The 24,220-nt window shown below is 40.0% G+C and overlaps 3 protein-coding genes across 6 annotated transcripts in view; 1 reads left to right on the forward strand and 2 right to left on the reverse strand.

Annotated features, from left to right (window-relative positions):
• LOC127517616 (cytosolic sulfotransferase 3) overlaps positions 1-24,220 on the forward strand; it is a 139,124-nt gene that overhangs the window by 89,814 nt on the left and 25,090 nt on the right. Inside the window, exon 1 of one of the 3 annotated variants that reach the window (XM_051903513.1) lies at positions 14,045-14,213. The exons of the other annotated variants lie outside the window; for them this stretch is intronic. Coding sequence (XP_051759473.1) covers positions 14,112-14,213 — 102 coding nt within the window. The 5' untranslated portion in view covers positions 14,045-14,111. Of the gene's footprint in view, positions 1-14,044; positions 14,214-24,220 lie in introns of those variants that run through there. 3 annotated transcript variants of the gene reach the window in all.
• LOC127517592 (proline-rich transmembrane protein 3) overlaps positions 1-24,220 on the reverse strand; it is a 127,160-nt gene that overhangs the window by 27,231 nt on the left and 75,709 nt on the right. The gene's annotated exons all lie outside the window — the stretch shown is intronic.
• Positions 10,825-24,220, reverse strand: part of LOC127517607 (uncharacterized) — a 120,144-nt gene continuing 106,748 nt past the window's right edge. Inside the window, exon 2 of the mRNA XM_051903489.1 lies at positions 10,825-11,600. The gene's annotated coding sequence lies outside the window, so the exon portion shown is untranslated. The remainder of the gene's footprint in view (positions 11,601-24,220) is intronic.

Genomic DNA, 24,220 nt, shown 5'->3' on the forward strand with positions numbered 1-24,220 from the left:
TAGAGGTCCTGAGTTCCTGATTGGTCCAGTCCCTGTCTGTGCTCCAGTTATAAGGACCTCCCCAAACATTCTACGAGGCTGTATGCGTGCCACTTGTATTGCTCTTCCCTTGTGTTCTGATTGTGCATACTTTGAGTTTAGTTTGCTTTGTAAGGTCGACCTTCGCTGTTTAATTTGCTGATTCAGACTCATTTGTATTTCATCGTAAATATTTTGTAAATATTGGTTTGTAAATATTTTAAGGGAAGTAAGGAGTGTGATGCCATTTCTTTTGATTGTACCGTTTGTCTATGTTTTTGGTTTAGCGAGCAAGGGAAGTTCTGTTGTATTTTTCTTTGTTTTTTCTTTTCTTTTAGGGAATTTTGAAGGTATTCATTTAGTTATTTTTGTTTGTTATTTTGGCCTTGTCCACTCCTGAGCTAAATGCCTTTACTTCTGGTTTCCACCTTCTTTTTTTTTTTTTTTTGTAAATAAACACCTTTGTTGGAAATTTTTGTTGTGAGTGAGCGCACATTCATTTATGTCACGGCTGACCCTAGACGGTTGTAACATTATGAATAACTCCAAAAGCTCAAAAGCTCAAATGGGAAGGAGATTACATCTTAAACAAAATGTTAACGTTGAACCTATTGTCACAGGGTGACTTGTAAAGATGATCCAAAGGAAGATGCAGGATGAATGAATATAACCAATACTTTAATCGAGCAAGACTACAAACCATAAACATAAAGTTAACACAAGACAATGAACTGATGAAGAATGAAGGCATAAATACACAAGGAAGGTAATCAAGGGTACAGGGAACAGGGCTCCTGCAGGAGCTTGAGGGAACATCACTGCTGCGGCAGTGGAGAAAATTTTCCAAAGGGACCCGGCTCCTGCAGGAGCTTCAGGGAACATCACTGCTACGGCAGCGTAAAATTTTCCAGAGAAATCTGAGCTCCTGCGGGAGCTTGAGGGAACATCACTGCTGCGGCAGTGGAGAAAAGCGGATCTTCTCTGGGAGCTTAAGGTAGTATTGCTGTTGCGGCAGTTGAATAGTGAAGTTGGTTCCTGCAGGAGCACGTGGGTGGATGCTGCTGCAGCAGTTAGAATGGAAATTTTCCACTATAAGTGGATTGGTGGTGTTAAGTAGAGGGTGAGCCTGTAGGTTTGGGTGTTTGGGAGCAAGCTGGTGTTAAAAGAATTTAGCTGATAAGAGTCCGTTGAGCTTCATTGATGTGGGAGTGATTTGATCGAATGTAACTTCTGAAAGCCTCCAATGACCAGCATCCCAAGTGCTTGGATCTGCTGCTGGGAAGGCCTTTTTTGGGTAGCCATGGTTGCTGCACCTATATGAAATGAATGGCTGGAGAAATGCTCTGCTGGGATGCCGGATTGGAGTAAAATGGACTTAAGGTGTCTTTAGAACCAGAAACATGTGACAGGCCGATCGGAGTCATCTGAAAAATGGGGTCAGATGGGAGTTTAGCCTGAAAGCGTCTGAAATGCAGATAGGCTAAGAGGCACTGATATGGTTGGATTGGTGATAGAAGATTGAAAATGTAGATGAAATGGCCTTTTTTCATTTGATCTGTCTTGCTTTGCTTTATGAAGTAAGTAATGGCATCGTCGTCAAGTGTTGATAAATCCAAGATTGTGGGATGGACTTTTGGATTGAAGCTGGAAGTAATGATGACTTCTGAACATCTGAGGAAACCAGAAAAATAGCCAATATGAACGTTGCGTCGAGTCTGCAGGCGTTGGAGTGGTAGCCTCAGCGGAGGGTGGAGATACATTTGGTAAGTATTTCTAAAGTTATTGGTTGCCTGGCATCTGGGCGGGTTGGTTGGGTTCTTTGGATACCTTTGATGAGCAGATATGTCTGTTAATTGACTATTTCTGAGAAGGGTGAACTGAAAATGAGTTAAAAAATTGGATTCCGCTTAGGTAACCCTTGATAGAGCTGGCTTGCAGGTTCTTGATGCTATTGAGATGAGATATGAATGAGGTGATGGTAAGCAGAGAAAATTCGGGAAAAGCAGGTTGCATGTGGAGTGGAAAGTCTTAAAACACCTAACACCATGCGGTTAGGAAGGATTGGAGGGTTCTAGGAGAAACGGCTTGAATAATGGAACTGAGAGAGGCATCGAGGAGGGGTTTTAGTGGGTGGTTTACTGGAAGATCAGCTCTGAGTAGTGAGAAACTGGGGTTGGGTCCGCCTTGGAGCCAGTAGCCTGAATTTCTAATAAAAGTTGTGCTCTGATGTTGCTGGCGACAAGGTGCGGTTCCAAAGCAATGGCATTCAGTGGTATGAGCATCTGTGTTGCAGAGAAGAGGGAAAGTTAGGAGGGGAATGCTCCGGGGGCAATGTTGTTTGCGGAGGCAGCCTCAAGCTTGGGTCAGCCCCTGTGGCTTGGGTTGTAACGGGGAAGGTAAAGGAAGAGGAAAGCTGGGCTGGGAAAATAGTCCATCTGGGCCTGTGCCGCTCCACGGTTGGAGCTGTAGGCCAGAGACAAAAAGAGATTTTGAGACTGATGACTGGGCCTGCACCACTAGCGGAGGCAGCCTCATGCTAGGGTCTGCTGAAAGAGCTGTAGGCCACTGGTGGGGGAGAAGGCAGCGGAAGGAGAAAGAAGTGTTATCTGGGCCTGCCTCGCTAGCGGGGAGCATTAGAGATGTCAAGATGAATGGCTGACATGGCTGAGCTTGCTCCGCTAACAACCTCACGCTAGGAGGAAGGCATTCGTTGAGAGGGGAGGGCATTGTTGTGTGGGGAGTGGCACCAGGAACAGCCATGGTGTGTGGCTGAATGGAGGGAGGAGGAGAGTGGGGCCTGGTGGGCCGAAGCTCGTCTTCTAGCACGCGAATCAAAGACACAAGGGAGAGGAGATGTGATTAAACGCAACATTAATTTTAAGTGGCCGAGCAAAGATAGCAGTTCACGTTTTTAGAACAGTTTAGACTGTCTAGGAAAGTGGACGTGACCAGAAATATCCTATCGATTTTTCATTGTGCAGTGAGCTATGGAAATGAACTATATCCAAGTTAATGCCCAGAATTCAATGGATGTGGCTGGACCTGTGGTTTTAACCTAGGCAACTGGAATCCATGCGGGCTAATAGATTGATTATTAAAAGTTTTGTAAATATTCTTTTCTCTTGTTTTTATAGATTTTCTGAAGGTGATAACATACGCTTACATGAGAAGCCTAAAACACACTATAACCTGCGCATATTCACCTCTTAGGACACTTCAGTTTGATTCTGTAATCATTGTTTGATGATGGATGATCAAACAGGAAAATACAGTCTGATTTATATGATAGTTTGTTCCTTTATCTGTTGCTGGTTTGCATGGCACACGCACATTCATTTAGTGAAGTTCAAAGTGACTCGCTTATGGTAAAAGACGAAAAGCTCTGTATAATAAAAATGTGTGCCTTGAATTTATTCAGTCGTGTTCAACAATCACTAAAGATTCACTAAACAATTACTGAAATCAAAATACCATCCATTTTTTTCAAACTGTGTAGGAACCCTCAACTTAGTTTATTTTCATCATCTGTCTATGGGTCTTTACATTACTTACCAATTTCTTATCGTTCTAAATAAGATACAGATGAAGTGGAACGGTAAGATTACATTTATTTGAAAGCATTAGTGAGAACGAATGCCTGTATTCATTTGTCCTACCAGTCTGTGCAGCGTCTCTTTAGCAATGGTGAAGCTGTGGGTGTAAATGACTGTGGGTGTAAAAAACAGAAATACATAGGCTATACGCAATATAACTTTCAGTTTATAATCGATTTGTTGATAAATCGCAGGACAGTGTTGATTCGGTGTGCGATTGAGCATGTGATCTGACTGCACGTAATGTGCGAGCTACAGTGCTTTAGTTAGACAAGCAAATCACTTGTATAGAAACAGTTTAAAACGTGAATTCCCCCGATCGAAATCGAGTATCCAGACACCATAAACTGTGCTCGTTATTTAGCGACTGAAAGCGATGCAACCAGGGGCAGAAAACTAGAAGGATTTGATCTGTGCTTTTACTGGTTTGAGCCGGCGGTGGTAGAGAGTGGGAGCTGGCCGGAACTGAATCTGCGGTGTGGCTTGCTGAGGGCCTGCTGCGGCAGCCTGACACTGGAGGAAGGCCTGTTCATTCGCGGGAAGAGGGCGGTATTGCCCCAGATGGGAGCTTAGTGCTCGACAGGCCTTATTGTCCATTTCTCTATGGACAATAAGTCTCGTCTTGCCCTGCAGGGACCTGTTTGTTTGGGCTGATGCCCCCCGAGATAACGCTGTGGGATTGGTGGCGGTGTTAGGCAGAGGAGAATCGCTCCTTAGGCCAAAGGATTGTGGCAAAGATTCCTCGAGGACGAAAGATTCTTCATCGGACGGGAAGAGATCGATTTCAGACATGTTGGGAACTTAGGGTGGGACATAGGTGAGTCGACTGCGTATATATATATATATATATATATATATATATATATATATATATATACGCACTCATGCTGATTGGGTAGATATGTTGATTGCTGACTGCTGGTTGGAATGATGTTATGATTAGTCAGATCATTTGAATGTGTTCCTCCCAAACTTTGTTAATAAAACATCATTTGGAACAACATGAAGGTGATTTTTTTTTTTTTTTTGGAGTGAACTAACATACATTTAATAGAACAAAGAGTATCCATATTTGCCGTGCTATCTAGGGGAGGGCTCAGAGCCCAGAATTTTGGCCTAAATCCAGAGTACTCCACCCATATCTCTGGCTGAGATAGGAACAGTTGAGAGTAAGCCGTTGGGGTGGTGGAGGGATGCTGGAAAACTGTTGTGGGACAGAGGTGAGTCAGCTATTTATATATAGGCCTCCTCATCCTAATTTGGTAGATCTGAACGTGCTCCTCCCGAACTTTGTTAATAAAACATTATTAAATGCCAAAGTGCCAAAGTGCTCAGTGCAAGAACAAAATGCTTAAGATTTACATCATCAGTGAAATCAGCCCACCTGATGTCATTTATAGCTCAGAGTAAATTATTTACCAAAACTGTTCTAGTTAATCTTTATACAAATGTTCAACAGAAGTCCAAATGTTCAACAAAAAATGTCACATGACAACAGAATGACTTCTGCATGTTGGACACACCACAATGACTTTAGAAGAAAAACCTCTCACATTTTAATATTATTTTAAAACAACTGCTTTACTTTTTTTTTTTTTTTTTTACCAAACTTAACCCTTATGCATTCCTAAGGAATTTGTCTTTGTCAGTTTTGTTTTTTGATCATTTTAATGCAAACTGCATAAGTTTGTATTTTTATTGGAATTTTACTATTTCACCCACCTTAATAAATCTATTTTACACTAGGAACACAAAATAACTCAGGGCCTTAAAGGCACAATATGTAAGATTTTTGGATTACATTTTTTGGGGATACTATGAGTAGTAATTCATCACTTGCAGCTGATTCGTTAGAATGAAACAAAATAACGTGAATTTAAGTGATTAAATGTAACTGTAACAAAGTTCAAGTTCAGGTAAGAAGGAGGTGGATGTTAAACATAACTTTAATCGTAAAATAAATATACACAACAAAACGAAAGGAGCGGCTGGAGCATATAATATATAAGTATAAGCAAATATAAGCATAATAAAAGCTCCGGAGCTCCTCCATGGAAATTGAGACCAGTGTGTTGTGCAGGTGTCTCTCATATTGATCACAAGTTCAATATGGAGTACCGCAAGGCTCAGTACTAAGACCGTTGCTTTTCACTCTGTACATGCTACCCTTGGGAGATATCATTAGGAAGCATGGCGTTAGTTTTCACTGTTACGCTGATGATACCCAGCTCTATATTTCTACACACCCTGATGAAACTTACCAATTCACAAAATTAACGGAATGCATAGCTGATATAAAAAATTGGATGACCATTCATTTCCAACTACTACATTCAGAAAAAACAGAGATTCTAAACAGAGATTCTAGAATATCAAAATCAACCGCAGGCGGTAGATCCTTCTCCTATTTGGCACCTAAACTCTGGAACAATCTTCCTAGCATTGTTCGGGAAGCAGACACACTCTGTCGGTTTAAATCTAGACTAAAAACGCATCTCTTTAACCTGGCATACACATAACACATTATCAATTTATATTTTCAAATCCGTTAAAGGATTGTTAGGCTGCATAAATTAGGTCAGCCGGAACTGGGAACACTTCCTATAACACTAAATGTACTCATTACATCAGAAGAAGAATGGCATCTACGCTAATATTAGTCTCTCTGTGTATCCCGCGGTTTACCGTAGTCAACCGGATCCGGGCCGTATCCAGGTGAGATCGAGGACCTGCGCCTTGACACGACCACAACGCACCCCTGAAGTATCAGCAGAGATTGAGTCAACTAGATCATCCACTGTGAAGGCCTCATCGACACGACAGCCAGTGGCACAGTTCCTCAACAAACCGTCCATACCGGCGTAATGAATACAATCCTCAACTGGATAGAACTGGAATAAATACTTTGAATGCTGCGATCACATCGGACTTATGATAGCTACCTGAATCGTAACAAAGCACTGTTCGCAGGGGAGAACTGGCCCCCCGACTAAGCCTGGTTTCTCCCAAGGTTTTTTTCTCCATTTTAACACCTGTTTGCCACCTGATGTCACCTGTTGGAGTTTGGGTTCCTTGCCGCTGTCGCCTTTGGCTTGCTTAGTTGGGGACACTTGACATTTGATATTCAACAGTGCTTTGATCTGCCTGCATTGACACCATTTTCTTTAAGAGCTGCTGTGCAGCCAAAATTATATACCAGTTATCACTGTAAAGCTGCTTTGACACAATCTGCATTGTAAAAAGCACTATATAAATAAAGGTGACTTGACTTGACTCATTAGCATGGGAAGAGTTTGGTACTGCACCCAAACAAAATCTTACTGAAAACTAATTTTTTGATATATCAACCTCAAATATGGAACACAACTTATTTAGATTTATGGCTTTGATTTTTCAGCAGTTTTTCAGTTCATCAGCTTTATTAAATATACACCGATCAGGCATAACATTATGACCACCTTCCTAATATTGTTTGGTCCCCATTTTGCTGCCAAAACAGCACTGACCCATCAAAGTATGGAATCCACTAGACCCCTGAAGGTGTGCTGTGGTATCTGGCACCAAGATGTTAGCAGAAGATCCTGTAAGTCCTGTAAGTTGCGAGGTGGTGCTTTCATGGATCGGACTTGTTTGTTCCGCACATCCCACAGATGCTCGATTGGTTTGTTCGATTGGACCTCACACTCGTTGTTGTGCTCCTCAAACTATTCCTGAATCATTTTTGCTTTGTGGCAGGGTGCATTATCCTGCTGAAAGAGGCCACAGCCACCAGTGAATACCATTTCCATGACAGGGTGTACATGGTCTGCACCAATGCTTAGGTAGGTGGTACATGTCAAAGTAACATCCACATGGATGGCAGGACCCAAGGGTTCCCAGCAGAACAATGCCCAAAGCATCACACTGCCTTCTTCCCATAGTGCATCCTGGTGCCATGTGTTCCCCAGGTAAGCCACACATACGCACCCGGCCATCCACGTGATGTAAAAGAAAACATGATTCATCAGACCAGGCCACCTTCTTCCATTGCTCCGTGGTCCAGTTCCGATGCTCATGTGCCCACTGTTGTCACTTTCGGCGGTGGACAGGGGTCAGCATGGGCACCCTGACTGGTCTGCGGCTATGCAGCCCTTATACGCAACAAACTGCGATGGACTTTGTATTCTGACACCTTTCTATCAGAACCAGCATTACCTTCTTGAGCAATTTGAGCTACAGTAGCTCGTCTGTTGGATCAGACCACACGGGTCAGCCTACGCTTTCCACGGCCATCAATGAGCCTTGGCCGCCCATCACCCTGTCGCCGGTTCACCACTGTTCCTTCCTTGGACCACTTTTGACAGATACTGACCACTGTAGACTGGGAACGGTGTATTTTTTAAAATAAAATAATGTTCATAATTAATTTTCACAAACTTAAACCTCTATAACCCTCTATATCTTTTTTTTTTTACTTTTTTTTTTACTTTAACAATAATCTGCCAAGGGTCTTCTTTAAGTCTGTGCTAAGTCTGTAACATTTTTATGATCGTTTTTTGATAGACATTTTTTGTCTAAGTATCTCAGAGCAACTTTTTTAAATTGATGCACAAGGGTTAAGTTATTTTTCCATAATTTTAAGGACGGTTACACCACCTTGTTATTTTTTGTTATATGACCCACAAAAAAAGAATGTGAATATTAATTTTAATTTATAAATTGAAAACATGTTAATAGAAGAGGTGCACTGAGATTGTCTGTGAATTGCATTAAAATATCTGCACAGAGAAAAATATAATCATTGTTTGTGAAGTTTGGGGCAGATCCGACATTGTATACCCGAGTTACAAGAACTTCCTGTTTCATGGCGAAACATCGAACTTTGTCAGGCCACCACGGACACGCCCTTCAGTGAAAAATCTAGATCTTCGCAATTTAACGTCGCAAAGGCCTTTAGATTAGACTGACCAAATATGACATTGATCTGATTAAAGCTCTAGGAGGAGTTTGTTAAAGTACAACGTCTGGAAATGGCAAAAAATGGCAAGTTGACTTCCTGTTCAGTTTCAGATTTTGCTCCAAGAGACTTTTTTGTAGGTATTGGGCTGTTAAACGTGTGTACCGAATTTCAAAATCTATGTGAAATGTAGCACGAGGGGCACTTCATTAGGTGGCACTATCGAGCCATTTTGCCCCGCCCAATTCTGAAACCCATAACAGACGTAAATTTTCACCACTTCTGATGCGTGTGCAAAGTTTCATGAGTTTTCGAGCATGTTCAGGCCCTCAAAAATGCGATTCACTTTGGAGAAGAATAATAATAATTAAAGCTGCAAGCAGCGATGAAAGGGCCCTCGCACCCGGGCTCACCGCCACCCGTTGGCCTTAGGAAAACAGTGAACAGTGGGCGACATGCATGTAAGCGAGTAAATACAGGAGAATTATGGCCAAGTCATTTCAAAGTGCCACACTTCCTGCTGCCAACAGGTGGCGCTTTGACCATAACTGAATATTGCCATGTAGATGACTTCAGGCCAGGACTCTTATCAAACATGTGAAGTTTGGGGCTGATCCAACTTTGTATACCCGAGTTACATAAACTTCCTTTTTCATGGCGAAACATCGAAATTCGTCAGGCCGTCACGGACACGCCCTTTAGTGAAATCTAGATCTTCGCAATTTATCGTCGCAAAGGCCTTTAGATTAGACTGACCAAATATGATGATGATCTGATAAAAGCTCTAGGAGGAGTTCATTAAAGTACAACATCTGGAAATGGCAAAAAGTGCACAAATTTTGCAGAGAAAATTCAAAATATCTGATTTCCTGTTGGTTTTCAGACTTTGCTCCAAGAGACTTTTTTGTAGGGATTGGGCTGTTACATGTGTCTACTGAATTTGACACCTGTACGTGAAACGTGGTGCAAGGGGCACTTCGTTGAAATTTTGTAGGTGGCGCTATCGGACCATTTTGCCACGCCTAATTCTGAGACCCATAACAGACATACATTTTCACCACTTCTGACGCGCGTGCAAAGTTTCATGAGTTTTCGAGCATGTTTAGGCCCTCAAAAATGCGATTCATTTGGGAGAAGAAGAAGAAGAAGAAGTGGAAAAATAATAATAAACAGAGCAATTCCAATAGGGTCCTCACACCATCGGTGCTCGGGCCCTAATAAACGGAGCAATTCCAATACGGGTCCTCACACCATCGGTGCTCGGGCCCTAATAATCCTTAGGGGATCAAGAGGGCCCTGCGCCATTAGTGGCTTGGGCCCTAGTAATAATAATCCTTAGGAGAACAATAGGCCCCTGTGCCTTAGTGGCTTGGGCCCTAATAAACGGAGCAATTCCAATAGGGTCCTCACAACATCGGTGCTCTTGCCCTAATAAACAGAGCAATTCCAATAGGGTCCTCACACCATCGGTGCTCGGGCCCTAAATATACAAGGTAGACAATGTGCAAAATAGTAAATAGCAAAAAACCACAATATATAATATAGACAATTTTGTATGTACAGCTATGATATGTGCAAATTTGAAATATAAATAAATATGTGTTTTAAGTGACTTGCTGCAACGGACAACTTTATCCTTAGGGGATCACGTCTCATTGCACCTGTGTCATTACGCCACAGGTTAATGATGCTCGCGCATGAGGGACACCAGGGCATCGTGCGCACTAAGCAACGACTGTGCGATCTATACTGGTGGCCGCGGATGGATGAGTCGGTTATGTGCTTTATCTCATCATGCCACCTGTGTCAGGCTTCAGACAAAACCGCTAAAGTACATTCTGCCCCACTTCAGCCTGTGCCCTTACTAGCAATGGATGTAGTGGGCCTCTTCGAGTCAGCTACCTAGGATTGCCGCTATGCCCTTACTCTTATGGACTGTCATAGTAAATGGCCTGAAGTTGCGTTCGTGTCTTCAGTGAGCAAGTGATTCATTTCCTCACTTCTGTGTTTAGTCATCATGGGAACCCGGAGTGCTTAGTGACGGATAATGGACCTCAATTTACAGCTGCGGAATAGATTGTTTGCACATGACGTCATTGCTGCAGTGCGAAATGCGGCTGGAGGGCAAGGAGTGATCCCCCCCCAGATGTACCCAGATCTGGGCCTGATGAGTGTGTTTTAACTCGTCCTCAGCGTGTGAGATACTCTCCAAGGTGGTTGAAAGACTTTGTGCACTAAAAGAAAAAAAAATTCTTTTGTATTTGAAGCCTGCTGTTATATTGGATTTTTCTTGAATTCCATATTTAGTAGTGCATTCAAAGTAAAGGAAGTGATTTGCAAAGAAAAGAAACTGAGTTACAGATTTAGGTGTTCTTATGGTAATTTCTAAGTGAAAGTGTTCTTGAGTAAAAGGGGAATATGTTATGTTGTTTTGACACTAGGTCAAGTCAAGTCAAGTCACCTTTATTTATATAGCGCTTTTTACAATGCAGATTGTGTCAAAACAGCTTTACAGTGATAAATGGTATATAATTTTGGCTGCACAGCAGCTCTTAATGAAAATGCTGTCAATGTAGGCAGATGCAAAGCACTGTTGAATATCAAATGTCAAATGTCAAGTGTCCCCAACTAAGCAAGCCAAAGGCGACAGCGGCAAGGAACCCAAACTCCAACAGGTGACATCAGGTGGCAAACAGGTGGCAAATAGGTGTTAAAATGGAGAAAAAAACCTTGGGAGAAACCAGGCTTAGTCGGGGGGCCAGTTCTCCTCTGGCAAACAGTGCTTTGTTACGATTCAGGTAGCTATCATAAGTCCGATAGGATCGCAACATTCGAAGTATTTATTCCAGTTCAATCCATCGTATTCATCATGCCGGTATGGATGGTTTGTTGAGGAACTGTGCCACTGGCTGTCGTGTCGATGAGGCCTTCACAATGGATGATCTAGTTGACTCAATCTCTGCTGACACTTCAGGGGTGCGTTGTGGTCGTGTCAAGGCGTAGGTCCTCAATCTCACCTGGATACGGCCTGGATCCGGTTGACTACGGTAAACCTCGGGATAAACAGAAAGACTAATATTAGCGTAGATGCCATTCTTCTTCTGATGTAATGAGTACATCTGGTGTTATAGGAAGTGTTCCCGGTTCCGGCTGACCTAATTTATGCAGCCTAATAATCCTTTAACGGATTTGAAAAAATAAATTGATAATGTGTTATGTGTATGCCAGGTTAAAGAGATGCGTTTTTAGTCTAGATTTAAACTGACAGAGTGTGTCTGCTTCCCGAACAATGCTAGGAAGATTGTTCCAGAGTTTAGGTGCCAAATAGGAGAAGGATCTACCGCCTGCAGTTGATTTTGATATTCTAGGTATTATCAGCTGGCCTGAATTCTGAGATCGCAATAGACGTGAAGGACTATAATGCATTAAGAGCTTGCTCAGGTACTGGGGAGCTAAACCATTTAGTGCTTTGTAAGTAATTAGCAAGATTTTAAAATCTATACGATGTTTAACAGGAAGCCAATGCAGTGTTGACAGAACTGGGCTAATATGGTCATACTTCCTAGTTCTAGTAAGAACTCTAGCTGCTGCATTTTGTATGAGCTGTAGTTTGTTTAAAACAGTTGTTCCCTTGTCTATTAAAACATGTAAATATTAAAGAGTCTTTGGTGTTTCCATGGTTTCTACAAAATAAAACCAGAAACCAAGGGTAACGTGGGTATGACGCAATTGACACACACTTAGTGACACAAACTAGGTGTCACTAAGGGGTTAGAAAAGAAAAGAGGAACCAGTGAAGTAGTGTAGAGGTAGAGTGTATACATGGCTGTGCTGTTGCATGGGACTATTAAAAAGTATCCTACTTCATCATGCTTCCTGTGTCTAATCCATCTGTACAAGACACAACAGTACACACTTATACAGAATCCAAAAACAAGTTGGCAAAAGGAGAATATTCTTTAAAGGTGCAATATGTAAGAATTTTGCAGTAAAATATCCAAAAACCACTAGGCCAGTGTTATATATTTTGTTCACTTGAGTACTTACAATATCCCAAATGTTTGCAACTATTTGTAAATCGTGAGAAAATTGCAATTTTAACCAAGGCTCCGGGACGTGTGAGGAGTCGCCTGTCAATTGCGTCATACCCGTGTTACCCTTGGTTTCTGGTTTTATTTTGTAGAAACCATGGAAACACCAAAGACTCTTTAATATTTACATGTTTTAATAGACAAGGGAACAACTGTTTTGATATATTTATAGACAGAAAACTAATTATTGTTATATAGCTCAACACGTTTAATCTTGTTTAAATGTAATTTTCTTGATTTTTTTGCGAGTACCATGCTTTACCATGCCTCAGAGAAAAACACATTTTGTGAAGTAGCTAACAAAGCATAATCAGATGCAGCTTTATTTTTAGTAACAGTAATACAGCATTTTCTCCATCATACAATACGTTTTAAAATTAATTGCATGTCATTTATCAACACAAGCCATCCAGAATTTATTAATGATATTCTAAAATCGATCTAGCTTACTGCAGTGTGCAACAGTGTCTCACAGCAGCCACCGAGCGAACGCACATTGTAACGTTATAACATTTTCAACACACTCAAATGTATCTAATATGATAAACAGAGCTGCGTTACCTCATACTCATGACCGGAAAAGCGGAAGCAGCGCCGGCGACTGTTATAACATTTTCAACACACTCAAATGTATCTAATATGATAACAGAGCTGCGTTACCTCATACTCATGACCGGAAAAGCGGAAGCAGCGCCGGCGACTGCGGCATAATAAAAGTTCTGCTGCTCGTGGCGTGTGTTGCGCAATCGCTCCAGCGGCCTCGTTCAGCTCCCACAACACTCGGCCCTGCTCTGCTTCATACTACAGTAACGTTAATAATCGCATCCATGAACATGATTTCTTCCCGAGTCTTATCCCAATTCTTTTCCACCGGCCGTTGAGGTGAAGACCACATGTCCCAACATTCCACGCTCAAACTTGGCGTCATCAAGCTACGCCTTTGTTTTGAACAGGCCTCTAGCGACCTCTAGCCAACAGAAAATATTACATATTGCATCTTTAACGAGAAAAGAAGACATAATTATTACTCAACTGCAAATAGGACATTCTGGTTTAAATCATTCATTATTCATAACAGGGAAACATCAGTCAGGATTATGTACTACATGCAATGAAGCAGAGACTATTGAGCATGTACTTCTACATTGTGCAGTATATACCAGAAAGAAGTCATAGATGAAGTAGGATATTATACTGTAACAAAAGAACATTCACCTACATTGTGGGGGAGAACAATACAAGTCAATGGAATGTCCAAAGAAAAATGTGTGTACACTGATTTGACCTACATTATGTGGACCAAAGTCCTTTTATTGTGGTGTATATTCAGACTTCAGGCCACACCCCCTATATTATGAGGACATGCCAATGTACTCATAATTCAAATTGAGAGAGAGAGAGAGAGAGAGAGAGAGAGAAGGAGGTGGGGGGACTTATTACACCATGTAACATAATTTAACACGGAAGAGCTGCATGAAACATTTGAGGAAAGCAGAAGAGAGGAGCAAACAAAAAGGATCAAGAGATTTACAGTTACACATTTTCAACATAATGGAAATCCCAGACTTGTCCTCAGTGAGTAAATACATTTCTTGAAATTATTTTACGATATAATTGAAGAAATACCTCACCTGATTTATTAATCAAAAGCTGTTTTATTTACCCTTGGGTGTGGAAATTTGGGAATAAGGATGGGTGAGTTATAAATGAGAAATCATAGACACCATATGAAAATGATTTGGAAATAAAGAAAATCACATGATTGGAGTTTAAAGGCACTATAGAAAGTTTTATCATAGGGATATTTCTGCCATTAATCAACATTAGAAATATAATAATTAAATAATTGTGAAGTATAATTGTATTCATAAGTTATAGGTAAAACTGTACAATAAGGGTACATGACTAATTATGTATTAATACTTGAATTAATACTAACTTCAACATGAGCTATTGAGTATTGAATGCATGAGCTAATAAAAATGAATAAAGAGCTAAAAGAGGAAGGGGGGATATTGTGGGAGCGGGTTAAAAATGTTCCTTCCTTTTTTTTCTTTTTTCTTGTTACATGGTGGATTTTCTGTATATTTGTTATAAATGCCAATAACTAAAGTTTAAAAAAAAAAAAAAAAAATGACTAAGAGCTAAGAATGACTAAAGAGCTAACCTTAACTATGACCGGAATCATATAGATTAATGCGTGAATAACGGCAACCTTAATTAAATGATAGTTATTGCATTAAATCAAATAGGCTCTTTAATAATAAACAAGAAGTACTCTGACTTTGAATAAAATGTGAATAATTGTAATTATATATATTTATAATAATTATTGAATATAACGTGAATAATATTGTCATAATTTAAATGTTTGCCATCTGTAGCTTTATGACCTACACTGGATGACTAATGATTATTTTATCTAATCAAATTTGACTCACCCTACTAGATCCATCCACTCAACCCATTTAACCAACCCACCAAGTTCACTTTCTTTAGCAGCACCTGTATCCGGTGAGAGCATAAGTAGTGGGTATTAAATCCATGATGCATTTCAGTGCAAACTTGATGCATATATTGCATCTCTTATTTTCTTATATTTATCTTAAATATGATACATCCTATTTTCACAAATACATATGTATATGCAAATGTGTATGTGTGCAAATGTCCAATTCTTCAATGTGTGAGCAATGTCTATAATCAACTGAAAAAAATCAACATGTCGATTAAACTATCTATAGTCAGTGTCTTTAGTCATGCAAGTCTGTCAAAATGTAAGTCATTTAGGAGTCTCATAAGTTAATCATGAAACTGTTTTAGAGAATACAAGTGGGCAGTAGTGGTTAGAGAGTCGGATCTAACCCTAATGGTTAGAGAGTCAGATTTGTGACCCGAAGGTTGCTGGTTCAAGTCTCAGTACCAGCAGGATATGTAGGTTTGGGGAGTGAATGAACAGCACTCCCTTCCACTCTCATTAAGCACAACTTGAATTGCCCTTTGAGCAAGGCACCTAACCCCATTCACTCCCTGGGTGCTGCAGCAAAATGGCTGCCTGAGGCTCAGGATGTGTGTGTGCACTTGGATGGGTGAAATGCAGAGCACAAATTCTGAGTAGGGGACATCATACTTGGCTACACATCATGTCACTTTTTCACTTTCAAATCTTGAGTGGCCAATTCAAGTAGGTATTCTTGGTCTTGAGTCTCACTTGACATGTTAACCTTCTTTTATCTTGGTGTGAATAATCCAGCATATAATCCATGAACTCCTTGGTGCTGTGTCGTCCACTACAAGCACAACATATCCCAACTGAAAGTTGTATGTCCTCACCAGACACTTCTGGCATTCTTGCAGTTGTGGTAGATATTCACTGATCCATCTCATCCAAAATAAGTCTTCATGTATTGAACCTATTGAACATATCGCCACCTTCGTCAAGAATACACATCATCCTTCTTAAGCAGTCCAGGTGGAAAAATGGCTGTGTATTCAGAAGGAGAAGATGGTTAGGAGTAAGAGCTTTCCAATCATTAATATCCATAGATGCTCAGGATATAGGACGATAATTAAGAATTAACACAACTTCACAAAAGAGACCATCATCATTCAAACGTTGTCCTCTAAGAATACAACTCAAAATCTTTATTGATTTTATAAGTCTTTCCCATATTCCTTTTAAGTGTGAACCAGCTTAAAAGTCCACTTAATCCCTTTCTGAAGCATAAATGTGTTGGTCTGATTGTGTTTCCAATTCCTCATTGCATCCTGCAGTTCATGCAGAATCTCAACAAAGTTAGTTCCATTATCTGAAAGCATCTCAGTTCCTTGATCTCGATATGTGATCAAATGGATTAATGAATAAATGAATGAGTCTGTATATTGAGAGAAGCTGCTATTTCAAGGTGAACAGTCCTTATCGTCAAACATGTGAAGATTACTCCATAACGTTTCATAACTCTTCTTCCTCGCTTTATCTCAAAGGGACCAAAGCAATCTACTCCAACATGTGTGAATGGTAGTTTGTCAGTTCATGAGTTCACACTAACAAATATGTCAGAATAAATGGTATGCGTATTTGGCGTGCTGTCCGATTTGAGGGCTCAGAGATCTGTATTTGGCCCCAACCCAGAGTACTCCCCCTGTATTCCTGGCTGTGGTAGAAATAAGCCAAGAGTGAGGAGTCTGGGTTTTGGAGGGATGCTGGAAACTGTCAAGGAATGAAGGTGAGTCAACTATGGATACAGTGGTGGTCATAATTATTGGCACCCTTGGTAAATATGATCAAAGATGACTATAAAAATAAATCTGCATTGTTTATCCTTTTGATCTTTAATTCATAAAATTAGCAAAAATCTAACCTTTCATTGAAGGAAAAGATTTGAAAGTGGGGGGAAAATCACTTATGAAATAAATGTTTTTCTCCAAAACATGTGTTGGCCACAATTATTGGCACCCTTTTATTCAATACTTTTTGCAACCTCCTTTTGCCAAGATAACAGCTCTGAGTCGTCTTCTATAATGCCTGACAAGAGATCAGAGACCATTCCTTTATGCAGAATCTCTCCAGACCCTTTAGATTCCAGCTCCATGTTGGTGCTTCTTCTCTTCAGTTCACTCCACTCATTTTCTTTAGGGTTCAGGTCAGGGGACTGGGATGGTCATGGCAGAAGCTTCATTTTGTGCTCAGTGACACATTTTTGTGTTGGTTTTGATGTTTGTTTTGGATCATTGTCCCGATGGAAGATCCAACCACGGCCCATTATTGGATTTCTAGCAGAAGCGGTGAGGTTTTGTTTTTTATCTGTTGGTATTTGATAGAATCCATGATGCCATGTATCTAAACAAGATGTCCAGGACCTCCAGCAGAAAAATAAGCCCTCAACATTAAAGATCTAGCAGTATATTTAACCGTGGGCATGGGGTACTTTTTATCCATGTGTGCACCAAACCCATCTGGTGGGTTTGCTGCCAAAAAGCTCTTTTTTTAGTTTCATCTGACCATAGAAGCCAGTCCCGTTTGAAGTTCCAGTCGTGTCTGACAACTGAATATGCTGGAGATTGTTTCTGGATGAGCACAGAGGATTTTCTTGAAACCGTCCCGACCAACTTGTGGGGATGTAGGTGCTGTTTGATAATTTTTTTTAGGCTTTCTGAGACTCAAGACTCAACTAATCTCTGCAGCTCTGCAATAATTATGACCACCACTGTATATATAGGCTTCCTCTCATGCTGATAAGATAGATGTGGTAATTGCTGATGACGAGTTGATTGGATAGATCATTTCCACATGCTGATGACCTGTAGTTCCATGGAGATGCCTGCATGGTACACACTTGGGCAAAGTTCTCCTTATGGCAGTACTAACACCAGGGATCCAATAATAAGTCATGTCCTGATTTTAGTAAGTTGTTAACAGTGAGTAAACTATGATGTGTCTCCTCAATTACAGTCATCATGACACAATAATGCAGGGGTGTCAAACCTGTCCAGGAGCACGCCCAGCACTGCACATTTTGAATGTCTCCCTCATTTAATACACCTGATTCAACGGCTCGACATTAACGCTTGTCCAGGACAAGTGGATTTCCCGACTGGACAAGCATAGCCTAATTAAAACTTCATTGATAAAAAATAACTAGGGAAGCATCGAAATACGAGAATGATTCTGAATTTATTACATTCAGTGTAAACAGTGATTGATAATTAGGGCCCAAGCACCGATGTGTAAGGACCCTATTGGAATTGCTCCGTTTATTAGGGCCCAAGCCACTAAGGCGCAGGGGCCTATTGTTTTCCTAAGGATTATTAGAGCCCAAGCCACTAAGGCGAAGGGCCCTATTGTTTTTCTAAGGATTATTATTAGGGCCAAAGCCAAAGGCTGAAGGCCCTATTGTTTTCTTTAGGATTATTATTATTATTAGGGCCCAAGCCACTAAGGCGCAGGGGCCTATTGTTCTCCTAAGGATCATTATTATTATTTTTTTATTCAACCTTCCAGGGCTTTTGGGGGGCCTTAACGTGCTCAAAAACTCTTGAAAATTGGCGCACACATTAGAATCTGCAGCTATTAGGACGCCGCAGAGGCTGGGACCTGGGCGTGGCATGGGGGCTCGACAGCGCCCCCTTGAATGGGATCCAAAAACTTGGCCATATATCAAACACGCTTGCATGTATTAGTATGAAACTCAGTACACATAAAGACCTCATCGGGCCGAACAACTTTCGTGCTCTAAGTTATACGCCAGCTCAACAGGAAGTCAGTTATTATGGGTTGTTTGAAAAACGCATGCTCTGGAATTTGGTATACTCCTCCTAGGCGATTAATCCGATCACCACCAAACTCGGTCAGCATGAAGTCAAGACACTGATGATGAAAAAATTGCCAGCCGATTTTTGATATCTCAAATGGTTTGGCCGTGGCGAGGCAACAAATGTATGGCGAGAAAAGGTAAACAAGAAATGTATTATAATATCTGCATACATTGATTGATTTTGATCAAAGGTCAGCTGTGTTTTCGTTGTACAAGGCTGATCACATGGATGTGACTATTGTGAGCCAAAGTTATAGCGCCACCAACTGGCAGCAGGAAGTGTGTCACTTTCAACTTGCTTTGAGATCACCCTCTTATTTTTATCCGATTTGCTTCAAACTTTATCAGAATAATGTCAAAACATGGCAGATGTAGACCTTTGAAAAGAATTGTGATATCTCAAACACCGTTACCATGGCAACGCATCAAACTTTAATATTCGTTTTGGAAGCTTTTGAGACTCTTAGCATGCTTCAAATTGCATGAAACTCAAAACACACATCAGAGATGTCAACCAGTAGACATGGGCAAAACCGTAGAAATGGGCGGGGAGCTGGGCCTCTATAACGCCACCTTTTGACAAAAGTAGGGGGGTTAGTTTAACCTACAGTCACCAAACTCGGTACACATATTGGTCTCATTAAGCCGGACAACTTTCTAATTTACAGTCATTAGCTCCGACCAACAGGAAGTCAGATATTTTGGTTTGAATGTGGATTTTTTTGAATAAACAGGCTCTGAATTTTAAAGTACTACTTCTAGGGGGTTTATTCAATTCAGACCAAACATTTTTTACCATGGTGCTAAGACATTGAAGATGTTAAATTGAGAACGGATAATGGATATCTCGAACGGTGTTGCCATGGTGATAGATTGAAGTAATGTCAAAAAAGGGAAATGGAATGACTCATATTTTCTATAAAAAAACACTATACACAATTAATTTATATATAGAATAATACAAATGTTTGAAATAAACATTTTATTCTTTTTTTTTTTCAATTCAAAAAGCATGTGTGAGTTAAAAATAGGCAGATTAATTATATCTGATTGAAAAATGGATAAATGTCATACATAGAGTGACAACTAGAGGGCAGCATATACCTATTTTTAAACAGGGTTGGATAACTCAAGCAATAGAGCAATAGTTTAGATACATGGAACAATGATTTCTTTTTTATTTTATATTGTATGTGCAGGTATATTTAAACATTTATCAAAGAATACTTTGTCACAATTTAGATGTGTTTTTTTGTTGTTGTTGTTTAAAATGATCTTCTCAGTATGTCTCTGTCTCTCTCTCTGTCCTCCCCCTCCCCCTTGCTTCCTCAGTCTCACTCATTATCTGTGTGTGTGTGTGTGTGTGTGTGTGTGTGTGTGTGTGTGTGTGTGTGTGTGTGTGTCTGTCAGTTTTACACCCTTGATCAGTTCTGTAACCCTTTTCTTGCAGACTCACTGTCCTTCAGAGTTTAGTGCCAACCCTAATCAAACACACCTGAAGCAGCTAATGAATCCAGTTTATTTGTAGGTCACTGACAATATAGTATTATATTATTAGTTTGATAATTAAGTTAATTAAAATATAAAAACACACTGCAAATTATAACTTCACACTCATTTAAAATTGAACTATGACACTATATCACTATTTGGACAGGACTACTTTTCTAAATGACACGAGTTACAATTCTTATTACCCGGCAACTATGATTTCATGTATTGATTCAGACAAGACTAGAATTTTTTTTTCCTTTTTTACAAAGGAGAGTGTGTGTTTTGTAGACATGGGCGTTACAGAAGTTCATGTGCTGTGTTTGCGAGCATCACGTACGACGCATATGTTTTTAAATTAATTACTTATTGATATAATTCTAATTTATTCAAAACCCATATTTACATAAATTTCACATGATTTTATAAAAGTGGCTGTTTATAAAAAACTTGTATAAGTGAGCAGAAAAATCTAGACACGTACCTTACTCTTACCTGAGACAGATATTAAAATCATCTTTGCAAGTTCCGTGATTTGGCTCTATTTATTAATTTTATAATATTTTTATTTTTACATCAAATACCACCCATACTGAAATTAAATGAAAGCATGATTTTGGTGCATAAGATTGGTGCGCAATCAACAGCTCAGGGAGGTCAAAAAACACATGGAGAAGTGTTAGGGTAATATAACATCAGCAATCACAGAAATTCACATTACACTGGATTAGATTTCTCAGAGTACTGTTGAGTTTGCACAAATAACAGTAGGTAGTTTGCTCTGGAATTTTTATAGTGGTTGTCTGAGAAAGACACAAACATGACAGATTAGGATGGTGGTTTGTGATCATAGAGGCACCAGCTGCTGCGGTAAATGTGGTCTGAATTTGACAAAGACCTTTTATGTTTAACCGTTTTAAATGCCTATTGCCCACCGTGCACAGTTGCCCTGAAGCCACCGGGGTGGCGGTGCCACCGGGCTTGGGCCCGTCGTCGCTGCTTGCAGCTATATTTATTATTCTTCTCCAAAGTGAATTGCATTTTTGAGGGCCTGAACATGTTTGAAAACTCATGAAACTTTGCACACACATCAGAAGTGGTGAAAATTTACGTCTGTTATGGGTTTCAGAATTGGGCGGGGCAAAATCGCTCGATAGCGCCACCTAATGAAGTGCCCCTCGCGCTACATTTCACGTAGATTTTGAAATTCGGTACACACATTTAACAGCCCAATACCTACAGATTTTGGAGCAAAATCTAAAACTGAACAGGAAGTCAGATATTTTGAATTAACTTGCCATTTTTTGCCATTTCCAGATGTTGTACTTTAACAAACTCCTCCTAGAGCTTTAATCAGATCAATGTCATATTTGGTCAGTCTAATCTAAAGGCCTTTGCGACGTTAAATTGCAAAGATCTAGATTTTTCACTGAAGGGCGTGTCCGTGGTGGCCTGACAAAGTTCGATGTTTCGCCATGAAACAGGAAGTTCTTGTAACTCGGGTATACAATATCGGATCTGCCCCAAACTTCACATGTTTTATTAGAGTAGTGACCTGAAGACATCTTCATGACAATATACAGTTACAGTCATAGCACCACCTGTGGGCAACAGGAAATGTCGTTTTACACTGTGATTAACTCCTCATAGAGATTTAACCAGATCAACATCATATGTTGTCAGTCTAATCTTAAGACCTTAGTGATGATAAATATCAAAGATCTTGAGTTTTCATTGGAGGGTGTGTCCGTGGCGGCCTGACAAAGTCTGATGTTTCGCCATGAAAGAGGAAGCTGTTGTAACTCAGGCATACTATGTCTGATGTGCCTCAAACTTCACATGTGTGATAAGACTCCTGGCCTAAAGACATCTATATGACAATATTCAGTTAGTCGTAGCGCCACCTGCTGGCAACAGGAAATGGCATGCTTCACACTGTAATTCAATCCCAGGAACTCATTTCAATATGCCACGAAGTACCAAACATGCTAGAAACACGTTAAATCATGCATCACTTAGCTAAGTGCTAATGTATGCGATTAACGCCACGAAACAGGAAGTTGTTGTAACTCAGGCATACAATGTCCGATCTGCTCCAAACTTCACGTTTGATAATAGTCCTGGCCTGATGACATCTACATTGCAATATTCAGTTATGGTCAAAGCGCCACCTGTTGGCAGTAGGAAGTGTGGCACTTTTAAATGATTTTACCATAATTCTCCTGTATTTACTCGCTTACATGCATGGCGCCCACTTTTCACTGTTTTCCTAAGGCCAATGGGTGGCGGTGAGCCCAGGTGCGAGGGCCCTTTCACCGCTGCTTGCAGCTTTAATGGATAGTGTATTTCTGGTAACAAGGTTGCACTGTTGAAGCTTGCGCTTCCTATCTTTTTTTAAGAGACTTTCATGGAGAAATCAAAACAAATTAGCGTCATGTCGGAAATATCATATTTACAAGTTGAATGCCACCACAAAGTCGTAAATATGAGTGGGAAGTTCTGGATTTTCTGTAAGCCCTGTGTTTAGGATTTGGGGTTGTGTAAGTGAGAAACATGGCGGAATACCACAATAGACTACTTATATGTATTTGGCAGTGACATTGTCAGGCTTATTTATTTACAACAAAATAAATTAATTGCCTGCACAAAATATAATAGCAATGAAATATAACAATATAATAATATGTAACAATAAAGTTTACAGTGGCTTCATAAATTAATTAAAAACATAAACAAAACACACCTGAGTTTAGAAGCACTGCACATAAAGTACATTATTTTATCGATGATTGATGCAGTGTAATCCAGGCAGGTAAGCCTGGAGCCTAGATATAAAAGGAATACATTTTATTAAATAAAATGGAAATAAGACAAATGAATCAAGTATGAAAATTGTAATAGCAAATAAGCTTAAAAAAATGATATGTCTTATTCACTAGTTTATAATAAAGTCCAAATATTGTACAGTATCTCAGAGATAAAGTTTGTTAAGATCAGAGTATAGAGAAAGGCCCAAAAGTAGTAAGATATCTGCAGAATGCAAGGTAAAAGATTTGATGATAATGCTTCCCAAGTGTGTTCAATGCCGTGATCTTTAAAATGTTCGAAAGATGATGCATCTTTCAAACTTACCATCAAATACACACACAGTATTCAGCCCAGGTAAGTGATGTCAAGTAGGGTCATTTGGTGGCTTTTCAAGAAGTCACAAAGCAGAGATACAGTATGATTCACCTTCTGCATCTGGATGGAGAGTGAACTGTAAGTGATACCAAGCAAACATTCCCTTAACTGTAGTGTATATGGGTCCTGTTTGAGTATAAACCACAGGAGGGTGAGTTTGAAGGGAAATAATCAGACTGTCATATTATTGGTGATGTTTAGTGTATTTAACATTTTCTACATTTGATAAGGATCCATGTAAATAACTGCAAACTAATGTACCATCCAATGATGTTTATGACGAAGCTGCAGATGACAAAATTTTACATTATGGCAATATTAAATTATTCAAGTTTAATTCAAAGTCAGAATCCTTCTCGTATATTCTTATAGAGCCTGATTGGTTTAGCTTTCCCCTAAATGTTAGGCTACTAATTCATTAACTATCTGTTATGCAACTGCTCAGAGATGCAAGACTGAGGATTCAAATGCAGTAGTTTATTGAAGGGTAATCCAAAAACAGGCAAAAGGTCATAAACAGGGTAAAGTCTACACGATAACAGGGCACAGGAACACAGGTAAACCCACGAGAGACAGTCAAACAGAGTAAATCCA

The sequence above is a fragment of the Ctenopharyngodon idella genome, chromosome 8, assembly GCF_019924925.1.
Source record: "Ctenopharyngodon idella isolate HZGC_01 chromosome 8, HZGC01, whole genome shotgun sequence".
NCBI classification, from domain to species: Eukaryota; Metazoa; Chordata; class Actinopteri; order Cypriniformes; family Xenocyprididae; genus Ctenopharyngodon; species Ctenopharyngodon idella.